At 39.9% G+C, this 18367-nt stretch overlaps 2 protein-coding genes and 1 long non-coding RNA gene across 10 annotated transcripts in view; 2 read left to right on the forward strand and 1 right to left on the reverse strand.

The window, feature by feature from the left end:
* The window catches only part of KCNT2 (potassium sodium-activated channel subfamily T member 2), a 115306-nt gene extending 109153 nt beyond the window's left edge, over positions 1-6153 (reverse strand). For all 6 annotated transcript variants that reach the window (XM_042029893.1, XM_042029895.1, XM_042029892.1 and 3 more), the window contains exon 1: positions 5959-6153. In XM_042029893.1, coding sequence (XP_041885827.1) covers positions 5959-6053 — 95 coding nt within the window. In that variant the 5' untranslated portion in view covers positions 6054-6153. The remainder of the gene's footprint in view (positions 1-5958) is intronic.
* Positions 6154-12108: 5955 nt separating this feature from the next.
* LOC121666016 lies at positions 12109-14733 on the forward strand. The gene is made up of 3 exons (XR_006016535.1): positions 12109-12568; positions 12890-13154; positions 14587-14733. It is a non-coding gene; the product is annotated as an uncharacterized LOC121666016 (long non-coding RNA).
* A 1583-nt stretch (positions 14734-16316) lies between these two features.
* Positions 16317-18367, forward strand: part of CFH (complement factor H) — a 33879-nt gene continuing 31828 nt past the window's right edge. The window contains exon 1 of one of the 3 annotated variants that reach the window (XM_042029901.1): positions 16317-16484. In XM_042029901.1, the coding sequence (XP_041885835.1) occupies positions 16424-16484 (61 nt within the window). In that variant the 5' untranslated portion in view covers positions 16317-16423. The remainder of the gene's footprint in view (positions 16485-18367) is intronic. The other 2 variants (XM_042029900.1, XM_042029898.1) reach the window with 2 other exon arrangements.

The raw sequence follows: 18367 nt of genomic DNA on the forward strand, positions 1-18367 counted from the left end.
TATCTGGGACTGTACTCCTAAACCTGCCACATGAGTGTAAACTCTGGTCTCTTGGTGTGGCAAATGCACCAGTTTTACAAACGTCAATATTTCTCTTCAATCTCTTTTTTTAAGCAGTGAGAAAGGGCTTGGCCTGTACATGAAGCAAGTTTTTTCAGGGTTTAGGGCAACCTAAACTTTCCAACTACTACTATGCAAAGTCTCACTGCAGAAATGGAAACACTTCCTCTTAGAGAATTAGACTGTTAAGATCTTGAGCAATTTCAATCAAAATCAAGCTTTTACAATAGAGTTTAGGCTTCTAAATCTCTTTATGGGTTTTAAAAATGTAGTTACAAGGGCAAATCAAAATAAACTTGACAATATCTGCTCAAGTCCTTTTATTTGTAGCCTCTGTTAAATGAAAGAATTCCTGTAAGTTAACATGTTTTCTAAAATGAGGAGGCCAAATCGACTAAAGTGTTTCTTGAAGGAAAGAGGAGGATTATTTTGAAGGAACTGTAATAGAATTTTCTTTTGAGGAAATTATAATAGAATTTTTATCCAAGTTGAATCTAGACTCAGTTATTTTAAATCACTTGAATCAGAAACATGTGGGCTTTCATCCACTTTTAGTTTAACAATCTCAGGTGATTTCCAAAAGGAAAGGCAAAGGGAGGGCTTTACTCACTAATTCACACTGTGACAAATGACTGTTAAAGTGCCTTCTGAGATTTACAGTGGGGAGCTGTTCCTTGAAAGTCACCAGTCAACATGACAGCCAGCAGGATGCAATTGTCCAAGTGATGTGTGGAGGTGTTCTGTATTATGTGAATCTCCTTCCCCTCCAGAGAGGTGGTAATGTGCATTTATGCAAAAAGCACACCAGAATGGAAGGCTGATTTTAATTTAATCCTATAAGTACTCAGGGTAAGAACAGTTCTTTCACAAAGGTAAAATTTAGCTCTATAGTTTTAAAATTAAAGTATATACTGTATCAAAATGACTCAAATTTTAATCTCAATACAGGAGCAGGATTTTAAATGAATTTCCAGCACCAGTTAATGTTCTTGTTATATATATATATCTACAGAATAGAAAAAAATTTACAGAATTGGAAAATGTAAATTTTTGTTCCACAACTGAAAATTGCAAAAATATCTTGCAGCAGCACATAGAAAAGTTATGAAATCTAATGCTTTGAAGGTGGGGGTTGGACTACCCACAAGTTATCTGTTCATATTGTCTCCTTGGACACTCCAACTGCCAAACCATTCCTAGGCACTGCACAGTTCAAGACATTTTTGTCAGAGCAGGCAGAGGAGAATTTGAACAGTTCATCAGAACAAGCAGTCATGCTTCAGTGGTGGAAACATTCCTGGCTTGCTAGAATTCACTAAAACAAATGCAGGTTTTATATCTTCATAAGCTTCTAAAGAAAGGATTAAATGTCTGGACATAAATGGTTTAAGAAATGTGAGGTAAACTGTGCTCTGCAAGATACTAAAGACCTTAATAAAAAGGCAGTGATATGGACAGAATGCAAATGCTTTTTAATTTTAAACTTAGAACACTTTCTTTACACCTCTAGCATGCTGGGGTTTGGCTGTTTTGAAGCAAGTGGTAACTATTTATGTACACAAAAACCTCTTCATTGTAGCTTTCCCAAACTTACATGGGAACCTAAAATAAACAACCTCTTTTCTCCCCTCCTCTGAAGAAAATTATTTACCAACTTTGAACATATCACCTCTTCACCAGGTAGGGTATTTCCTATTTTCTATTTTTATTTGTGTTGCTCTTCAACACAGCTGGTAAGAATAAGGACCGATGATCAGTAGGATTATGAAACATTTCATTTCATAGTTTACTGTTCCAATCACAATTTAGTGAAACCTGGCTGAATTAACAGGTGAATAACTTGTGCTAATCACTGAGTTCCCCCTTGATTTCTGCTCACTTCTCAGGAGCCAAACTAAAAGGTAAACTGCTTTATGATGGTCAATAAACATCTCAGAATATCCAGCAAATCAAAAAAGTCTGTTTCATTTTCAGAGACTTTCAGTAATGAAATAAAATGTAAGATTTGCAAAGAGATATTAGCCATATTTACAAAACTAGTGAGAAAGTCAATGATCCAATCTTCTCCTTACTCTCAGCCCAGCCCCAGGGATATTTACATGGCCAGAGGAAACCTGATCCACTGCCCTGCTTGCCACAGAATTCACCTGCTTGCCACATAGACACGCTCTAACTGGGCTGATCTTTTACATGCTGCCTTGTAGAAGTGTTTTCCATATAAAATGAGTGTAGTGTAAGCATCAAGCTTCATCTCCACGGCTTTCAAAGGGAACTGGGTCCTTTGAAAATCTAGCTTTTCAAAAACCAAAACTGGTTTTAACATCCTTTTTTTGAAAAAAAAACCACTCAGCAAATTCAAGAATGCCAATAAATTATTCAGAGTAGCTTTCTTACTGAACAAAATCATTTGTCAAAGATTCACTATGTTCTTCTGCACACAGCAACTTCTTTTATGAAAAATAATATACAATCCAATTTGGCGGTTTGTGGAAGATGACAGCCCAGAACCCATCTGTTACTGAAGCCAACTGCAAGGCTGGCTATGAATCTAAGCTATGAAAGCAGAATTTCTTGGGGGAGGGGACAGAAATGCAAAAGCAGTAAGGTGGATGTTACTGCATTGAAGAAATGCAGGTAAGGAGCGGATCATGAACTAGATAGCAAAAAAAAAAAAGAGAAGTCTGAGTAAAGCTCCACTATAGGAGAAGTCCCCAAGAAAAAAAAGAAAAAAAATATTAGAAATCAGTCTCCAAACAGGTAGAGATCTAAGAACAAAGCTCCTGAATGAGAGTCCTATTACAATCAACTAAGCATTTTAGCACATGTGCATTTTATAAATTAACAGGAACACTTAAAAGAAAGGGGGGATCAAACACTCATCCTAAAGGAACATAATAATTAAGGTTTCAAAATTGAAATATGATTGTGTCAGAAATGTATCTTTCAACAAAAAGAGAAGAGGTCACATAATTTCCATCGTATTTATTATTAAATACTACCACATGACATATAATGGTGAACTGTGCTACTAAAACTGTGATTTGGAGACACAGAATCCTGGGTGGGTTGTGGCAGATGGGAAGAATAATTCCATCTCCTCTCCACTCTAAAGAACCAACAAGCTTCAGAAAACAAGGAGGTGGACCCTATCAGCAAAAAGCCAGCATTTTTCCAGAAAAGGCATAATGGAAGCAGAAAAGAGATCCCCCAAGGATGAACAGACCGGGAAGATCAAAAAGAGAATGGAACTAAGACAAGACACAGGGTTTGGCTGGTAACAGACCTGAAGTTCACACAGATGATCACACAGATGGAAAACCCTTAGCATACATCACTGCCAGAGTTGAGAGCAAGTGGAATTAAGAAGTTGCAGTGAACTGGAAACAGGCAGAAAACTTATTTGCAGCATCTCAGCCAAAGGCCAATAACTAAAATGAACTATCTTGACCAAGTGCTATAAGGCTACTTCAACTGTATTTCACTATTCAGATACTCCTTTCATAGTTAACATCCACTCATCTGAAGAGGTTACAAACAACACCTCTGGCAATACCTATATTGCACACTGCTTAGAATGCAATACAAAGGATATGCTTCAAAACCAGCTAAGAATCATTTACATAAGAGTGCAAAGAAAATAAAGCAGACCAAAATAATATATACTTGTGTAATATCAATCATTGCAAACTAATAAGAAGCTGATCTCAGGGTCCCCATAGGTCTGCAGTCTTTCTCATTCAGTATTTCCTGGAAGTATGGCTAATATTCTAAGTATTCCACTTGATGCTATTTCTATGCAGAATATGCATGCTTTTTCTATAATGGATAGCAGCAATATTCCAACAACATAGGAAGGAATGAATATTTCAGTATTACACATGATAGCCTCCACTTCAGGAAAGTAAGAATCTGGACAGACAAACAAAAGATAATACTCAAGATCTTTATAAGAATGGCTCTTGTTCAGTTACTGGAAAGCTGGTATCCAAAACTACTGCTATGGTAACTTACAGAGCTGGAGGAGAGAATGCTGCTATCACAGCCTCATGTAAAACACAATCTTGCTGGCATTGTGGGGAAACCCCTGCACACCTTCCTGCCACAGCCTCAGCACAGGACAATGCATAAAGATCTAGAAAGCCATTTACATTTTTAAATTTCAGATTGTGCCAGAGAGCTTTCTTGTAATGGTTGTTGGAATATTACTGAAATAATTAAAATTTACTCTTAATTTTCCATCAGTTCTTTGCTGCAGTTTTCAAACTGGAAGACTTTTATGCTATAATTCTGCTATCAAAATTGTATTAAGGATTATTTATTTTCATTTTTTTAAGTGCACGCAGACCTGAAATAGACAATAGCTAAAAGGATGCTCTGGGTTGTGCAGTTACACTATTTGCTATTTGAGACCAGATCATGCTTCTTCCGCAGAAGGTAACTTCATAAAGTGCAAGTCAAACAACTGGCATCAGGGAAGTGCTTGACAGAAGTTTAAACTAGAGTTGGAAAAAGTGTTAAGCCCCAGAGTGATCCAAAAAGATACACAAAGAATATTTTTACATTTTAGCCATCAAAACCCCAAATAAACAAATAAAGTTGTTACAATAAGAAAGGTTGTGGAGTTTTTTCCTGTTCCAGTAGGAAATAAGATGCAGGTGTAAGATGCTAAATTTTCTAAAACCTCAATGAATACTGTAATCAGAAGTAATGACTACATTACAATACACTTCTAATTTTTTTAAACAGTAAAAGCATGCTTTGCTAAACATACTATTTAACTCTCCATTATGTAGTTACAATGCTGTCATTTCCAACCAACAGCATTCATTTTTGGTGACTATATTAAGATGTCAATAACCATTTCATACCTCTCTGAATAAAAAACATTTGTTTAACTGCTTCAATGTACAGCATATTCTCCTAAACAAAGGCAATAATTAGTTACATATTTGCATGATCTTGTGATTATCAATCAATAAGAATCCATCGTTCTTTAGGAAAGTAGCAAAAATCTGAACAATGTAGAACAGCATTAAAATCAAAGTTTCTGACTGCCAAGTTAAAGATATACTCTGACAATGCAAATATATTGAATTAAAAGCTATCCAGTATATTACCGAGTTTGCTTTTCTGTCCTTTGACTACAAGAAAGTGTTGGTACAAAGTGGATATGACACATAATTTTGCAAGATGGGATCATGTAATAGTCTATTGAGACACAAGGTTGTATGGTCCAGCAGAGTGGAATGATGCAGGTGCTGTTCATGAACGCTGTTCATTCAACATTTTAAAACTGAACACACATTCCTGGTTTGCTTTTTTCTTTTAATGTAAAGGGCTCTTTGTTTATTATTTTGAAGGACAACATTTGACTTGAAACAAACGCATCTTTTTCTATCGGGTGTACTTAAAGATGCTGACAAATTTGAAAGAATTCATAAAGGAATAAAATAGTGGTAGTTGTGTCCATGCCTAGGATCGCAGCATTAAAAGAAACTGCATGTAAAGAAGCCTGGATACAGGAGAGCGAGAGCGTCCCGCAATTAGCCTTTGGACAAACAGGAAAAGCATGTTTTGTTTGGGACGTTTCCTCGGCGAACGTTGTCATACGGAGACAATCTCTCACCTGTCCTGCTCCTGCGGTGCTGTGGGGCAGGGAAAGGCTCCGCCGTTCGCGGCAGCGCTCCGGAGGCTGCGGGATGCCCCGCGCTCGGCTCGGGGGCACCGGCCCGGCCGGCCCCGGCTACGGGCGGGGCGCGGCACCGCAGCCCTCGGCGGCCGTCGCACCCCGTGCCCGGCAAAGTTTCCCCCGGGGCTGCGCTCCCGCGGGCGGAGGAGCCGTCCCGGAAGGCTGCCCGGCCCCGCGACCCCGCCGCGGACACCGCGCCCCGCGCTCACCTGTCGTCGCTCTGCCAGCCCTGGTCGCCCAGCAGCAAGTCCCGAAAGCGGTACCGCGGCGGCAGCGGAGGCACCTCGCTGTCCAGGTCCACCATCCTGGCAGGAGCGGGAGACAGGGGGCGGGCAGCGAGGGAGGGAGGGAGGGAGGGGAAACCCCGCCGCGCTGCCCGAGGAGCGGCCGGACCCGCCCGGGCGCGTGGCGAGCAGAGCCCGGCGCGGCAGCAGCGGCGCTGGCCCCGCACAAAGGCGCGGCGGGGCTGTCCCCGCGGTCCCCGGCGGCTCGGGAGAATCTCTCGGCCCCGGGAGCCAAGTCCCGCCCCGGGGGGAGGCAGGTGCCGGCGGGCGGCGGCCTCGGCGGCGGCGCGACCGCCCCCCGCCCACGCCCACCCTCACAGCGAGCGGCGAGCGCGCCGCCGCGGCCGACAACAAAGGGCCGTGCCACGGCCCGGCCGGCGGCACCGCTCCGGGCTCGGCAGCCGCCTCGCCCCCGAGCAGCCCCCCTGCCTCCTCCTGTCCGCCCGGGGCTGCCTCGGGGGTGCTTTTCCGTAGGCCTCGAAACGTGAGAAATGGGTGTTTTACCATAGGTAGCTTCCACACAGCCCCCTTTAGTGACGGTGGGGTCATCTGAGCGCAGCTGGGGCTGCCACAGCCTCTTCTCCTGCTCCGCGTTAACCAGACACACCTGGTCAGTCCCAGCTCCTCTGCAATGCCCGGTGTGAGAGTGCTAACCATTCGGTCAGTTTCTGCGTTTGCTTAATTGGGAGCAGCTTAATTGCTGTTGGACGTAGCAGGTGGTGCAGGCCCTGTAAAGAAAACCACTGAGATGTTGAACTATTCCCATGGTTGAGATTTGTAGGTAACGCCTGAAAGTGTGAGACACTCTAAAAGTATTTTAGTTCTATGCTTGACTGATGAAGCACAAAATACCAATATAGTGATTTGATTGAACACACTGTCACTAAGAGTGAATAATGTTTTTAGATTTGCCCTTAAAGGGTCACTTTAATCTAGACTGTCATACTAATCATCTAATGTTCTACTAAACATTTGTAATAAACAGTTTTAGTAAAAACTGACATTACTGCATTTTCTGCAGCCTGTCCTGATTTGCTTTCCTCAATTAAGTCTTCACCTAAACTCTTCAGTTGTAGCAATCGTTTCGTAGAACAAAATTGTGCATAATCTTAACACTGGTCAACATAACCTCAATACAGGTTTAGATTTTGTTGGATCAGGAGCTAAGTGATGAACAAGAATTTATTTCCTAAATGTGGTTTAAATACCATATATTTAATAAGGGGCTTGCATGGATTCAATGGGTGTATTGAAGAGTAAGCCTTGCATTTTCCATTTAGCTGAGTTTCTGTGTGGAAGGTAAGCTAAGTTAAAAGCTGGTGTGGCACACACAGGATCAGTTCAAGCATGGCAGCCTGGAGTGTATCACATGCCCTGCTGAGAATCCAGCTCTGAGCTCCATGCTGTGATGCAAAGAGTTCCTCAGGTAACCAACAGGTAGTTCAATTCAGGACTGAGATTATCTCTGCTGTTGTTACAGTCATTGCATCTTCCCTTGCTTCTTTAGCACAGAGCTCTTAAGCACAGCTTCTGTGGTTGCTGTTTCTTGAAAGAGCTGCAGTGTGGAGTCCCAGGCCCTATAAAACACTGGGATCACTGGGGTATGATGCCTACCCTTTTTCACAGCTTGCTGCACTCAGCATTTACAATGTGCTTCTCAGAAAGCCTTGTTAGGTGAAGCAAAACAGATGCGTGTATGTGGCAAGAGTTCAAAGGTAACTTACTCTTTGCTTTGGCTGATATGGGAAATAAATAAAATAGTGAATTATTCTGCATCCATGTTCTTGCCAGTTTTACCATGCTGTGTCCTGAGGTCAGAGCTCTCTAAAAGTCTAATTTAAAAAAAAAAAAGTCCAGGATCTTTCTTTAGAATATTTGTTATGTGCTGCCCACTTTTTTTTTTCTCAGCTGCTCTCCAGTTAAAGGAGCTCTCTCTTGTAAGAAAACAGTGTTTTCTCTCTCTGCCTGGGTCTTTCATCTTACCAGAACTTGAGGTGGGGTGAAGCCTGTATGTTGTAATGTTGTGTTATAAAAGCAAAGCAGCTAGGCTAAGTGCAGTCCTTTTCTGCAGTCTATGAATCGTGGACTGGTTGGGAAATTAATGGTGTTTCTACTGTATCTTCTAGCAGCCTCATTAATTTTTCCACCTGAGTTGATTAATTTAACGTGTTTTCATACTTGAGGAGCTAAGTAGCAGGAGAAGCTTTTGCTCTTTTTCTACCATGGAAATGCACTTCAGACAGGTAATAGCTGACTGGGAAATGAGCAACCTGGTGAGCAGTTGAGCAGAGCTAATAGAAAACAAACTCATTACTGAGACTATAGTCATGCAATTTATACAGATGCTTAATTCTATGCTCCCAAGTAATAGAAACTCTTTGCAATGTAAAATGTGTTTTTACACATACGACAGTATGATGCCTGATCACTGAAAAGCTCTAAGTATATAAAATTGGCAGAAAGGGGGTTTTAGTTAGCTAAATCAAATATTTTGATTAGGAGCTCAAAACACTTGGGAACTTTTGTCTTCAAGTAAAGGAGACACTGAGTCATCTGCTTGGAGACAGGTGCTGGGAATGAACCATTATACTGGGTCACCATGCTCAAGCCAGGTGTTCCTTGTTAGGTGTTTGTGTTACAGAAAAGCTGTGAGCCACGCTCAGGAACAAATGCAGGTTTGTACTTTCAGAATGATTCTGGCCCTGAGAAATGTCAGAAGTATCTGTGACCCTGACCTAGGGACTGAAAATAGATTTTAATCACTCTGGTTTTTGTGTTAGCCAAAGTGGGTAGGTACAGGTAGGTAGCTCTAAGCAGTTGACTTTGAAGTCTGAGAGAGAGAGGGGATTTAAGAATCATGTAACTGAGTTTGTTGGTAGTGATTGGATTTAAATTCTGGATCATACTGAGGTACAAAAAGAACAACAACAACAAAAAAGTATTTAGTTTTTCTTTTTAGTTTACCATATTTTTGACGGTATATAGCTAAAACAGATTGAATCAATGGCTTCTGGACTTTTTGAACAATTGCAGGGTATATGGAGGTAAACAGAGGTTGTTAATACTGTTCTTAATTCAATATGTTCTCTCCCTCTATCTAAATCTGATTTATGCAATCTACTGTAATAAAATAAATCAGATCATCAGGTTAGTTTTTGAAATTTTGCTCTAAAAGCTTGCAAGGTTCTCTTTATAATTAATCAGTTTAATTATTGACACTCACTGCGACATTCTTTACTGATGGTATTGATACCTAAAATTATTCAGGTAAAACAAAGCTGAACTTTATTGCAGGGAGTTAGAGAAGCATCCTGTCCATGATAAACTGCTCCATTTCAGCCTTTGAATGTGTTGCTGGTCCTCAGCATTGGGATGCTGAAATAGTCCTGCTGGGCACAGTTCTTCCCCCTGTTCCCTCCATTGCTTTTCAAATGTCTATTGTGACTCAGACACTTGTCATCCCCAGCTGATAAGCTTATCATTCCAACCCTTGTTTTTATTCTCCTAAATAAAGTATGAGATTGGGGGAAGAAAGAGCACAGGTAAATATAATTTTTTTTTAAAAAGAATGAGGCATTTATGAAGTAAATGCACAGTAAATCCTTTTTAAGGTTCTGTAATATTTGTTACAAGTAGCTTGTATTTATTGTCCTTTCAAGAAAGGTAGTCTGGTATTGTCTGGATGGAGTTCGGGTAACTCAGCACACATGCACAAAGCACTTACTGGAAGGAGGAGTCTGGGCTGCAGTGAAAAATGGTCACTGGGAATTCCTTCTTTGCAGAGTTTGTATGTTTATTTTTTATTTGTCTGTTGGTGTTAGTAAAGGGCTAGGCAGGCTGAAAAAACAAACTCAAGTTCATTTTGAGTTTTTTTCCTCAGGTCTCTTTTTTTTTTTTTTTTTTTTTTTAATTTTTCTTCCCCATAATTAAGTAGCATCTGGATGTTTATGTTTCTGTTGGGAACTTTGGAACTCTCACAATTCTTCAAGGTGAGCCGTTCTCACTGCAGTATGTCCATGTGGCTTTGGGTTTAAGACCAGAACAGGGAACTAGACTACTGACAGTGTAGTCATGAAGTCCATGAAACAGTTCTGCACCTTTGGCAGCTGAATAGAGTATTTAGGGACTCAGCATTCAGAGTTCAAAAATTATTTGGGGTTTAGATTAGTGAACTGTACTTCAACAATATTTGATTTACTTTGGCTGCAGTTTCACTTCAGAAATAGTCTGCAAAGGTGGAGTCTTCTGTAGAAAAAAGCATTGTGACTGTATCTGTTGAAATGTACCTAGATGGAAGTCTGAAGAGTCCTTGCTGATAAATACTCCTTTTATCAGAAAACAGAATTTCAGCATTAAGAAAGGGATACGTCTCAGTTAGAAAACAACATTTTTTATTTTTTTAAGAATTGGTTACCATCTTTTTTTTTTTCCCCCTGTTGCTTTCAGACCATCAACTGCAAAAGCAATCTCAAATCCAAAGTACAGGTGCCTTATCAGACTAAAATTAGGTGTGCAAGACTGAGTCTCAGCATCCTGCAATCTGAATGGATCTGAGAGGTTAAATCAAATCAGTTGCAAAAACTGGTGAGAGGTGTGTTTGAGGACACTCCGTCTTTACCTACCTTGGTTCAGGACTGTTATTTAGTGATGTGGAGTGTAAGACTAAAGACTACATTAGTGAATGTCTGAATGGATTCAAGCTCATTGTCTGCAATTTTGAATTTTTAAAACAACTGCACACTGGTAATCCTTAGTAATGGATCTTGGCCAGGATGCCAGAGGGGGCATTGAGTTGGAGGAGGGCAAAATGACCTGGAAGTTATATAGCCTTTGGTTTACCTTTACCCAGTGTTTGTGCTTCTTGAGACTGATGGAAATCAAAGGGACGTTGCTGAGCAGTGCAACGTTTGTAGAGCCCCCAGCACTTTGAGATTGTACTTTTAGACCTTATCTCTGCAATACCTTGTTCTTTGCACATTTTCTTTGTGTAATCTACAATACAATTTCTTAGGCCAGTTTTGCTTGTCTGTTACTGTTGAGTAAGGGCAGCCTGTTTTACCTTCTTCATTTTTGTGACCCTAACACCAAATCTGTTAGTTCAAGGAGGAACTATTTATTTCCATTCAACTCCAACGACTGCACGGACTCTGCCTTATTCTTTTGTGTCATTTCCTATACAGATGATTACTTGTCTTGAATCTTTCCCTAATAGCCTTTGTTCCCACACATTATAATTTGAAAGCATCATCATTTTCTTACTTCTCCCTTGCTGCAGAGGAATTGTCACTGCAATCTCATTCTTCCCTTTCACATCCCTTTCTTAGAAAGGACTTGCTGGAGGGTTAGGGCAACGTGCGCTTATTGGGTTCGTCCCTTTTTTTGTTTGCTAGTTTAAGTATACTTGCGTTACACCTTACTGGAGTCTTGGCTTTTAGGGAAAAGGCCTGGTTTTGGTTTATTCTCAATCTTACAGTACAGTCTGGGGGTGGGGTCTGAGTGTTACCATAGCATAAAAATGACAGTGTAGCCAGTAAGTTTCTGCAAAAAGAAATGCTTGTGTCACCTCCCTGCTAGGTAGCTGGGTTGTGTGCTGGAGTAGTTACAGGAAGAGTTGATGGTAACTTTAATTGTCCTTTGGGAAAGTGCAGCCATTGGGGACATACTACTGATATGTAATGAAACTTTAAAAAAAAAAATCATAATCATAATTTTTTACAAGCTCTAGACTGCTCCATGCTAGTTTTTTTTTTCTAAAAGGACTATTTATTTCTAAGCAAGTCTTTCTATTCTCACCTACCTTTAAATCTTTATTTATCCTATTTACTTTTTATTGTCTGTTTTGCGTATCTCTTTCTTTTATTGTCTGATATAATTCCAGAGTGCAATGCTGCAATGTTTGGAATCGTTTAAACTTCAGGGGAAAAAATGTTGTTGGAGTCCTCCTATCTTTCCACTTGGTGCCTGTTTGTTTAAATGGCTGTGCAGTAGCAGACTGTTCTGCTGGCATGAAAGGTTTGATAGTGATTCAGAGACAGTAACAGACTGAAATAGCCCGAAGTGAGAACAGAGTTTTAAGGTCACTGTAAAGCTGCAAAGCTAGGGCAGAAAGCGAAATGAGGGATTTCAAATTTGATAATTCCTCTGAAAGCATTAAAAAAAAAAAAAAAGGAGGTAGTTTCATGTATCTAATTAAACTGAAATGTTGGTAGGTAGAGGGCGTGTTTTCTGTAGCCGGGTGAGCAGGACCCTTCACTGCAAGCACGATCTTTAGAGAGTTGTTTCAGACACAGGGCATTCGATCTGACCTGATCCTTTTATTCTTCTGTGCTAAGCCAGCACAGCACAGATCCAAAAAGGGACAGCGAACACTTCAGGGCCACCCAGGGTCCTGGTGCACCCCGGCCCTCTGGCATCTGTGGTGACCTGGAAAGGAGCTGTGGGAACAAGAGAAGAGCAGCACTGCATCCCGGGAGAGCAGGCTGGTGGGAAATGGTGATAACCTGGGAATTGCCTTCCAGTAAAGCTTCACTTGGCTGTGAGTAGGAGGACTTACTTCATTTAAAAGTAGGGTTACTGACAGCTGCTTTTATATAGGAGGAGAACATCTTTTTTTGCAAAGAACACCTTTTCAAGTAATTTTCACTTCACTTTTGAGTATAGAGCACCAAGGCAGGAGAATGAGGTGGTACTTAAACACAATCAGAAGTGGGTTTATATTACTTTTAGAATTGGACATGATATATCTCCTGTCATTGCTGCAAAATGCTGCCTAAGCACATGCTGTTATCTAATTTACCTTAGAAGAAGCTGAAGGAATATTCCTAAAGAATTCCTAGTACTATGTTTCTGTTTGCAGGGGTGCTCCCATGACCCATTCTTGGTAAAATGATCTGAACAGCAACAGCTGATAAGACAGCAGTGCAAGTTCAAGCATCCAAACCTGTCTGAGATTGACTGTGCCACAGCTGGTCCTGTTAAAGGGGATGACAAACCACTAGGGAGTTACCAGGTGAGTTCTGAAATAAGGGAAGGTCCAGTTTGGAAAGAAACATATGGGACAAAAGAAATTGTAACAGGAAGGAAAACAGTGGGAATGGAGCAAGCAGTCAAAAACAGATGAGGTAGGTTTGACACCATTTGCTCTGTGTTCATCCCCTGGCACCAAAAACTCTGTGTGGACATGCCAGCAGCCTTCATCCAGCTCGGGCAGTGACTGGGCAGGTGCAATAGGCAGGGACTCACAGCTGGGGCTGTGGTGCTTCCTCCCCGCTGTGTGCATTAGCAGGTTGTGAGGAGCAGCAAAGTACACAAAAAGTGCCCACATCTCCTACAGGGGCATGTGTGAGAGGGAAATTGTGTGTATAACCGTGGGTGGGTGGGTGCACAGCTTTGTGTGCGCAATTAGAACTTTGGGGGATTAGTGAAGAAACATTCTTTATTTGTTAGATGTTTATTAGCATTTTGTTTGACAGTGTATTGCCCATACTGAACCTGAAAATATATGCCACTGATTGCTAGTTAATTGTGTTCTATTAATAAATCAATAAACCAGTGTGATGATTATTTGGTTTAAACGAAGTAAACTGAGCAGTTTTTCCCTGTCACACCCTTAGGTTGTGATTGTAGCTATTACATGATATGTTAGTGTAATTATGAGTCACAGAAGTTGTGTGCCAGCGTGAGGAGAGACAAATGTTCAGGATGCAAAGATAGTCTCACTATTAATACAGTGGGATAGGACATTTTCATGACAATTGTTGGGCAAAGCAGTGGCTGGTGCTAGAATTCTGTGTGCGCTAATGAGGTCATTAAAATCAAGTGTGACAGCAAGCATGCTGTTAGAACATGCTGGAATTAGACTGGTCAGAGATGCTATTTCAGCTGTGGCTAATTAAGCTCCCATTACTAGTCATCATTAGTCCCCTATGGAATACATTGACTTACTCAGGTCTGTTTTCCTAACACAAAATGGCTTCCTAACACTGTTCTCAAAATGATTCATGTTTGAACCAACACTCTGAACTTTGATGTTAAGCCTCCATGTTGAGTAAGGAACTAATAAAACCCTGAGTAGCTTATTCTGACCTCACACTGACTCTGTTTTGTGGAGGAGTTTTGGACAAGAGAACTTCCAACCTGTCCTTTCCTGTGATCTCACACCTTGACATGCAGTTTTGCTTGTACAGGGAATATGTGGTGATATTTTGGCAGTCTGGCCGTGTCCACAGCAGTATTTTGGGTGCAGTCACACCAGTTCTCAAAGCAGTAGTTCTGCTTCCTTCGGCAAAATCCAACTGTCTTTGGTTGCATAACTATGTAGATGTTTCTGCCTTTCTCATGAGTAGGAGGTAAACTCTAGAGAGGAGTTCTTTTCTCCTTGCCTTAGAGGTCCTGAGGCATGATTTGTCTGTATGCTCTGTTTTGTTGGAGGCTGGAGGTGGCTAAACCAAGTGAGACACAATTAAAAGACGTTAGATTTTGAGTTGATAGCCCATGAAAGAGGTGAGCAAGGAAAGAAAGTTTAAGTTCCTGATTCTATTTCCATTTGGCTAGGGTAAGTTTAGTCAATGACTTAAGAAGATCACAAACCCAGGACTGGAAAGGACCGAGTCTGGTCTCTTGCTTTGTGATTGAAGATGGTTTCTCTGTACAGGCCTGTGTTATGCCTATACAAATATTGCTTCAGAGCTTCACCAGCTGAGGTGAGTTTTCTAATTTACACCTTAAATTTATTCATAGACATTTTATATCTACCTAGTTTTGCATACTGATGTTATCTTTTAGCTTGAATAGTTCTAGCAATGCCTGTATTTATGGAGAGCAGTCAGGAAATTTATGGTACCGTTTCAATTTCAGTTCTGGTTCAGCTGCACCTGAAAGTATCTTTGACCGTGTTTCAAGCCCATAATTATTTTACAAGTTTAATAACCCAAAAGCAGTTTGACAAAACCTGAACCAGTTTGAGCTTCATGACATCAGAAGATTTAATACTTAAAAATGGAGAAAATACAGCTTTGACAGGTGCATGAAATATCCACTTACTGATAAGGTGTGCGCCAGTAACTGCAAACCAGATGCTGATCGATCATCACAGGGTCATGGAGCAGGGTGAGAGTTCATTCTCCACATGAGTCATTTGTCAAGGGAAAGGAAGAGATATTATGCTCTCTGAAGTCCATTCTGTAGGAAAAACAGCTGAATGCCAGTTTTACTAAGACCATTTCTTACAACTGGTGACAGAAAACACAGCCCAAAGTTTAAAAAGAAATATTCCATCTGCATTTTAAGAAGAGAAAAATTTTCAACTGCTGTTGATTTGAGATCTTTTCTGTAGACACTCATTTTTATCCTATAGCAGTACACTAAGGAGTCTAGTGATTTTTAAGGATATGTTATGTGGGTTTTTGGGAACATTTACAAGATGGATCTGGGTGTGCTCCATTCCAGTCAGACATCACCACTGGAGGGCACCTGGCCTGTAGCTGGTTTATGTCCATCTCCTGGGAGCACTTTGTAGAATTATGTTTTTTCCCCCTAATTCTCAGTCTCAAATAATTCTCTTCCTATGATCTACATTTCCACTGAAGAGTACTTGTAAAGCCAAGACATTTCATGAAGCTATTAGACTATATGACTGTTGCTTACATGAACCCATGAGAAGTTCCTTTGTTAGGCATATAGTTCTTTTTGCGAAATGCTATATTTTTCTTTGGAAAGTTCATTATCTGTCTTACAATCCATTCAAACCTTCTCCGCCTTATCATTTCTCATGTGATACTGAAGTGCCTCAACATCACCTGGGTTTATTTGATGAGGAATTTGACCAAATACATTTCCTTTGTTCTGGGTAGTTGGTATCTTCTATAAGAACCAGTGAGTGACCCCTAAGTTCATTTTTGCCTGCTTTTTATTTTGATTGTTTGCAACCTACATCTTGAATTATATGTATAGAGCAGTTCATTTTTACACACACTTACCATTAATTTGTTTTCTAACTAAGCATACAATACACAAGGAATTGCAAAATAATTTAGTTGTACAACTTTTAGATAGCAAAAGACATAACCTTATATGAGCATGGAAGGGCTAAATATGGAAAAAAAAGGGTAATGTCAAAACAAGCAGACCACAGGGAAAGGAATGTGTCAACTTAAATTGCCAGGCATTTGTTTATTCATTTAGCAAGGTTTAGAGAGGGGGTTTAAAAAAAAGAAACACTTGTGTGTTGCAAGAGGTTTAGGGGAAGTGACTGCTGAAATCAGAGTATAAATGTTTTGCAAGGTCAGTCCCTGGACCAGTTAAGTAAAAAAGGAGTGGAAATAACACAAAGTAATAAAAAAAAAGTAGGCTATATTACTGGATGTGTTTGCTGAGTTTTTGAATCTCTAGGATGTTGTTCCTGGGCTATGTAGCTCTGCTCCTGTGTTGGATGCATTGTGCTGCACAAAGGGGTAAGCTTTAACTCCTATCTTAAAATGTGTGTGAAGATGGTAACCAAAGCAATTTTTAAAGGCGTTGTAGCTTTTTTTCATGAACTTCTGACAATAATAACTGACATTTCTTCTGGCAGCATTTAGCACCTTTAGTATTTAGTATACTGTCATAGGATTACTTTCACCTATTTATTTGGATAACTACTGCTGTTATTAATCTGTTGCCTAACTTTTTTAATGGTTGGTATCACTATAAACTAGAGTCAGACAACTAATTTTATATTCATTATGTTTGCTAATTATTCTAATATCTAAAACCAGGAAGCAACTGGTAGATTAAAATAGAAATGCACATTTGTGGAGTGGTTTTTTCCTGTCTGGAATAATCTGTGAGATGGTCTGAGAAAGATGAATGATTGCTACATTGACTGAAAAGCTTATATCTATTGACTGACTGGTTTTAGTCTAGGAATGAGATAAATAGATACAGGTATGCTTTTTTCATGTTTGAAGAGGTAGCTCGTATTCTGTGTCTTTTCAGAAGCCTCTGATGTTTTCTGTTTCTCTGTTCAATGGATTTTTCATGATTTGAGTTTATATTATTTAGTGTATCCTTAGTAATTTAATTTGTTTGCTTTCTGTCTGAGTTTCTTTGCATAGAGTGTTGTGCAGAGGGTGCTGTGTGGTTTTGAGCTCGTGTGTCTTTCCTAGGCTGGTTTTAATTTTAGTTGGAAATTATGAAGACCTTATTAATAAAAACAATCCAATAATGGATTTTACTTTGAAAAATTGAAAAATCAGGAAATTAAAGGAATGTCCTATCTTAATGAAATATAAACATTGCCTCAAAGCAACTAATAGTCTAATTTGTTTGCAAAGACGTGCAGAAAAGTCCTGGAATTTGAAATGAAAGTTTGCCTGAATTTGCACTTTGTTTTCACAATGCTTTCTTTAGGTCAGGGAGATTGGAAAGGAATGTGAATGTAGCAAAATCTGATTTATCCAGGACAACTATTACCATGGGTCATGCAGGGTTCTTATTTATGTTTCATGCTGAAAGTCTGTGTGAGTTTTGCGCAAGGACTGAAAACCACTTGTACTTGGACATGTAATTATGCTTGTGCTTTGTAGAAGCTGCTACCAGCGTTTTGTTGGCAAAAAAGCAGCTTGAGCTATTTCTAACTGAGGTCAAGTCCCATGTAAATACTGAATGAGTAATTCCATCTCTCCTGATCTGTCACTAAAGAATTTGAAAGTATTCGTTTAGTGCAGGCTTTCTAATCTAGAAATAAAACCCTCCAATGTTGGTGAGTGTATGATAGAATTAACATAGTTTTGAAGTACAACATACCAGCAGATTTCTTCACCTCAAGCCACTAAGAAACTAATAAAACCCCCCAATAATTAGCTGTAGTCAGAAATATGTATAAACATATACATATATATATATATATATATATACACACACTCTGACACTTGATGGCAACGCATAGTTTGACATCAGGGCAGGAATGGGGAAGTGTTGAGGTAAAACCCAGCAAGATCCAGCACATCTTAGTAATGATGAAGAGACTAAGGAGATTATCTTTCCTTTTTGGTTTTTTTTTTTAATGTAAACAAGGAGGAGTTGAGAGGCTGCATTCTGCACAACAGACAATAAAAATGTGATAAAATTCAGAGGGAGGAATAGAGAAGCTTTCCCTGTATTCAATAACCTATTTTCTAAATTATAGATTTCAGTGTGCATTCTCAGCTTGCAAACTGAAAGTGCTAATTTAAACAAGGTCTAATTAAAAATATGTGGAGTTAGAAACATTCTCTTTCTCACCATCGAAAAGAAATTTTTGGGTAAACGAACCATTTTTAACTCATTTGAAAGACTAGCTAGAGGATTCCTGTTC

This window comes from Corvus kubaryi, unplaced genomic scaffold (genome assembly GCF_017639235.1).
Source record: "Corvus kubaryi isolate FWS band 111438036 unplaced genomic scaffold, C.kubaryi_AGA036_p1.0 37334, whole genome shotgun sequence".
Classification (NCBI taxonomy): Eukaryota; Metazoa; Chordata; class Aves; order Passeriformes; family Corvidae; genus Corvus; species Corvus kubaryi.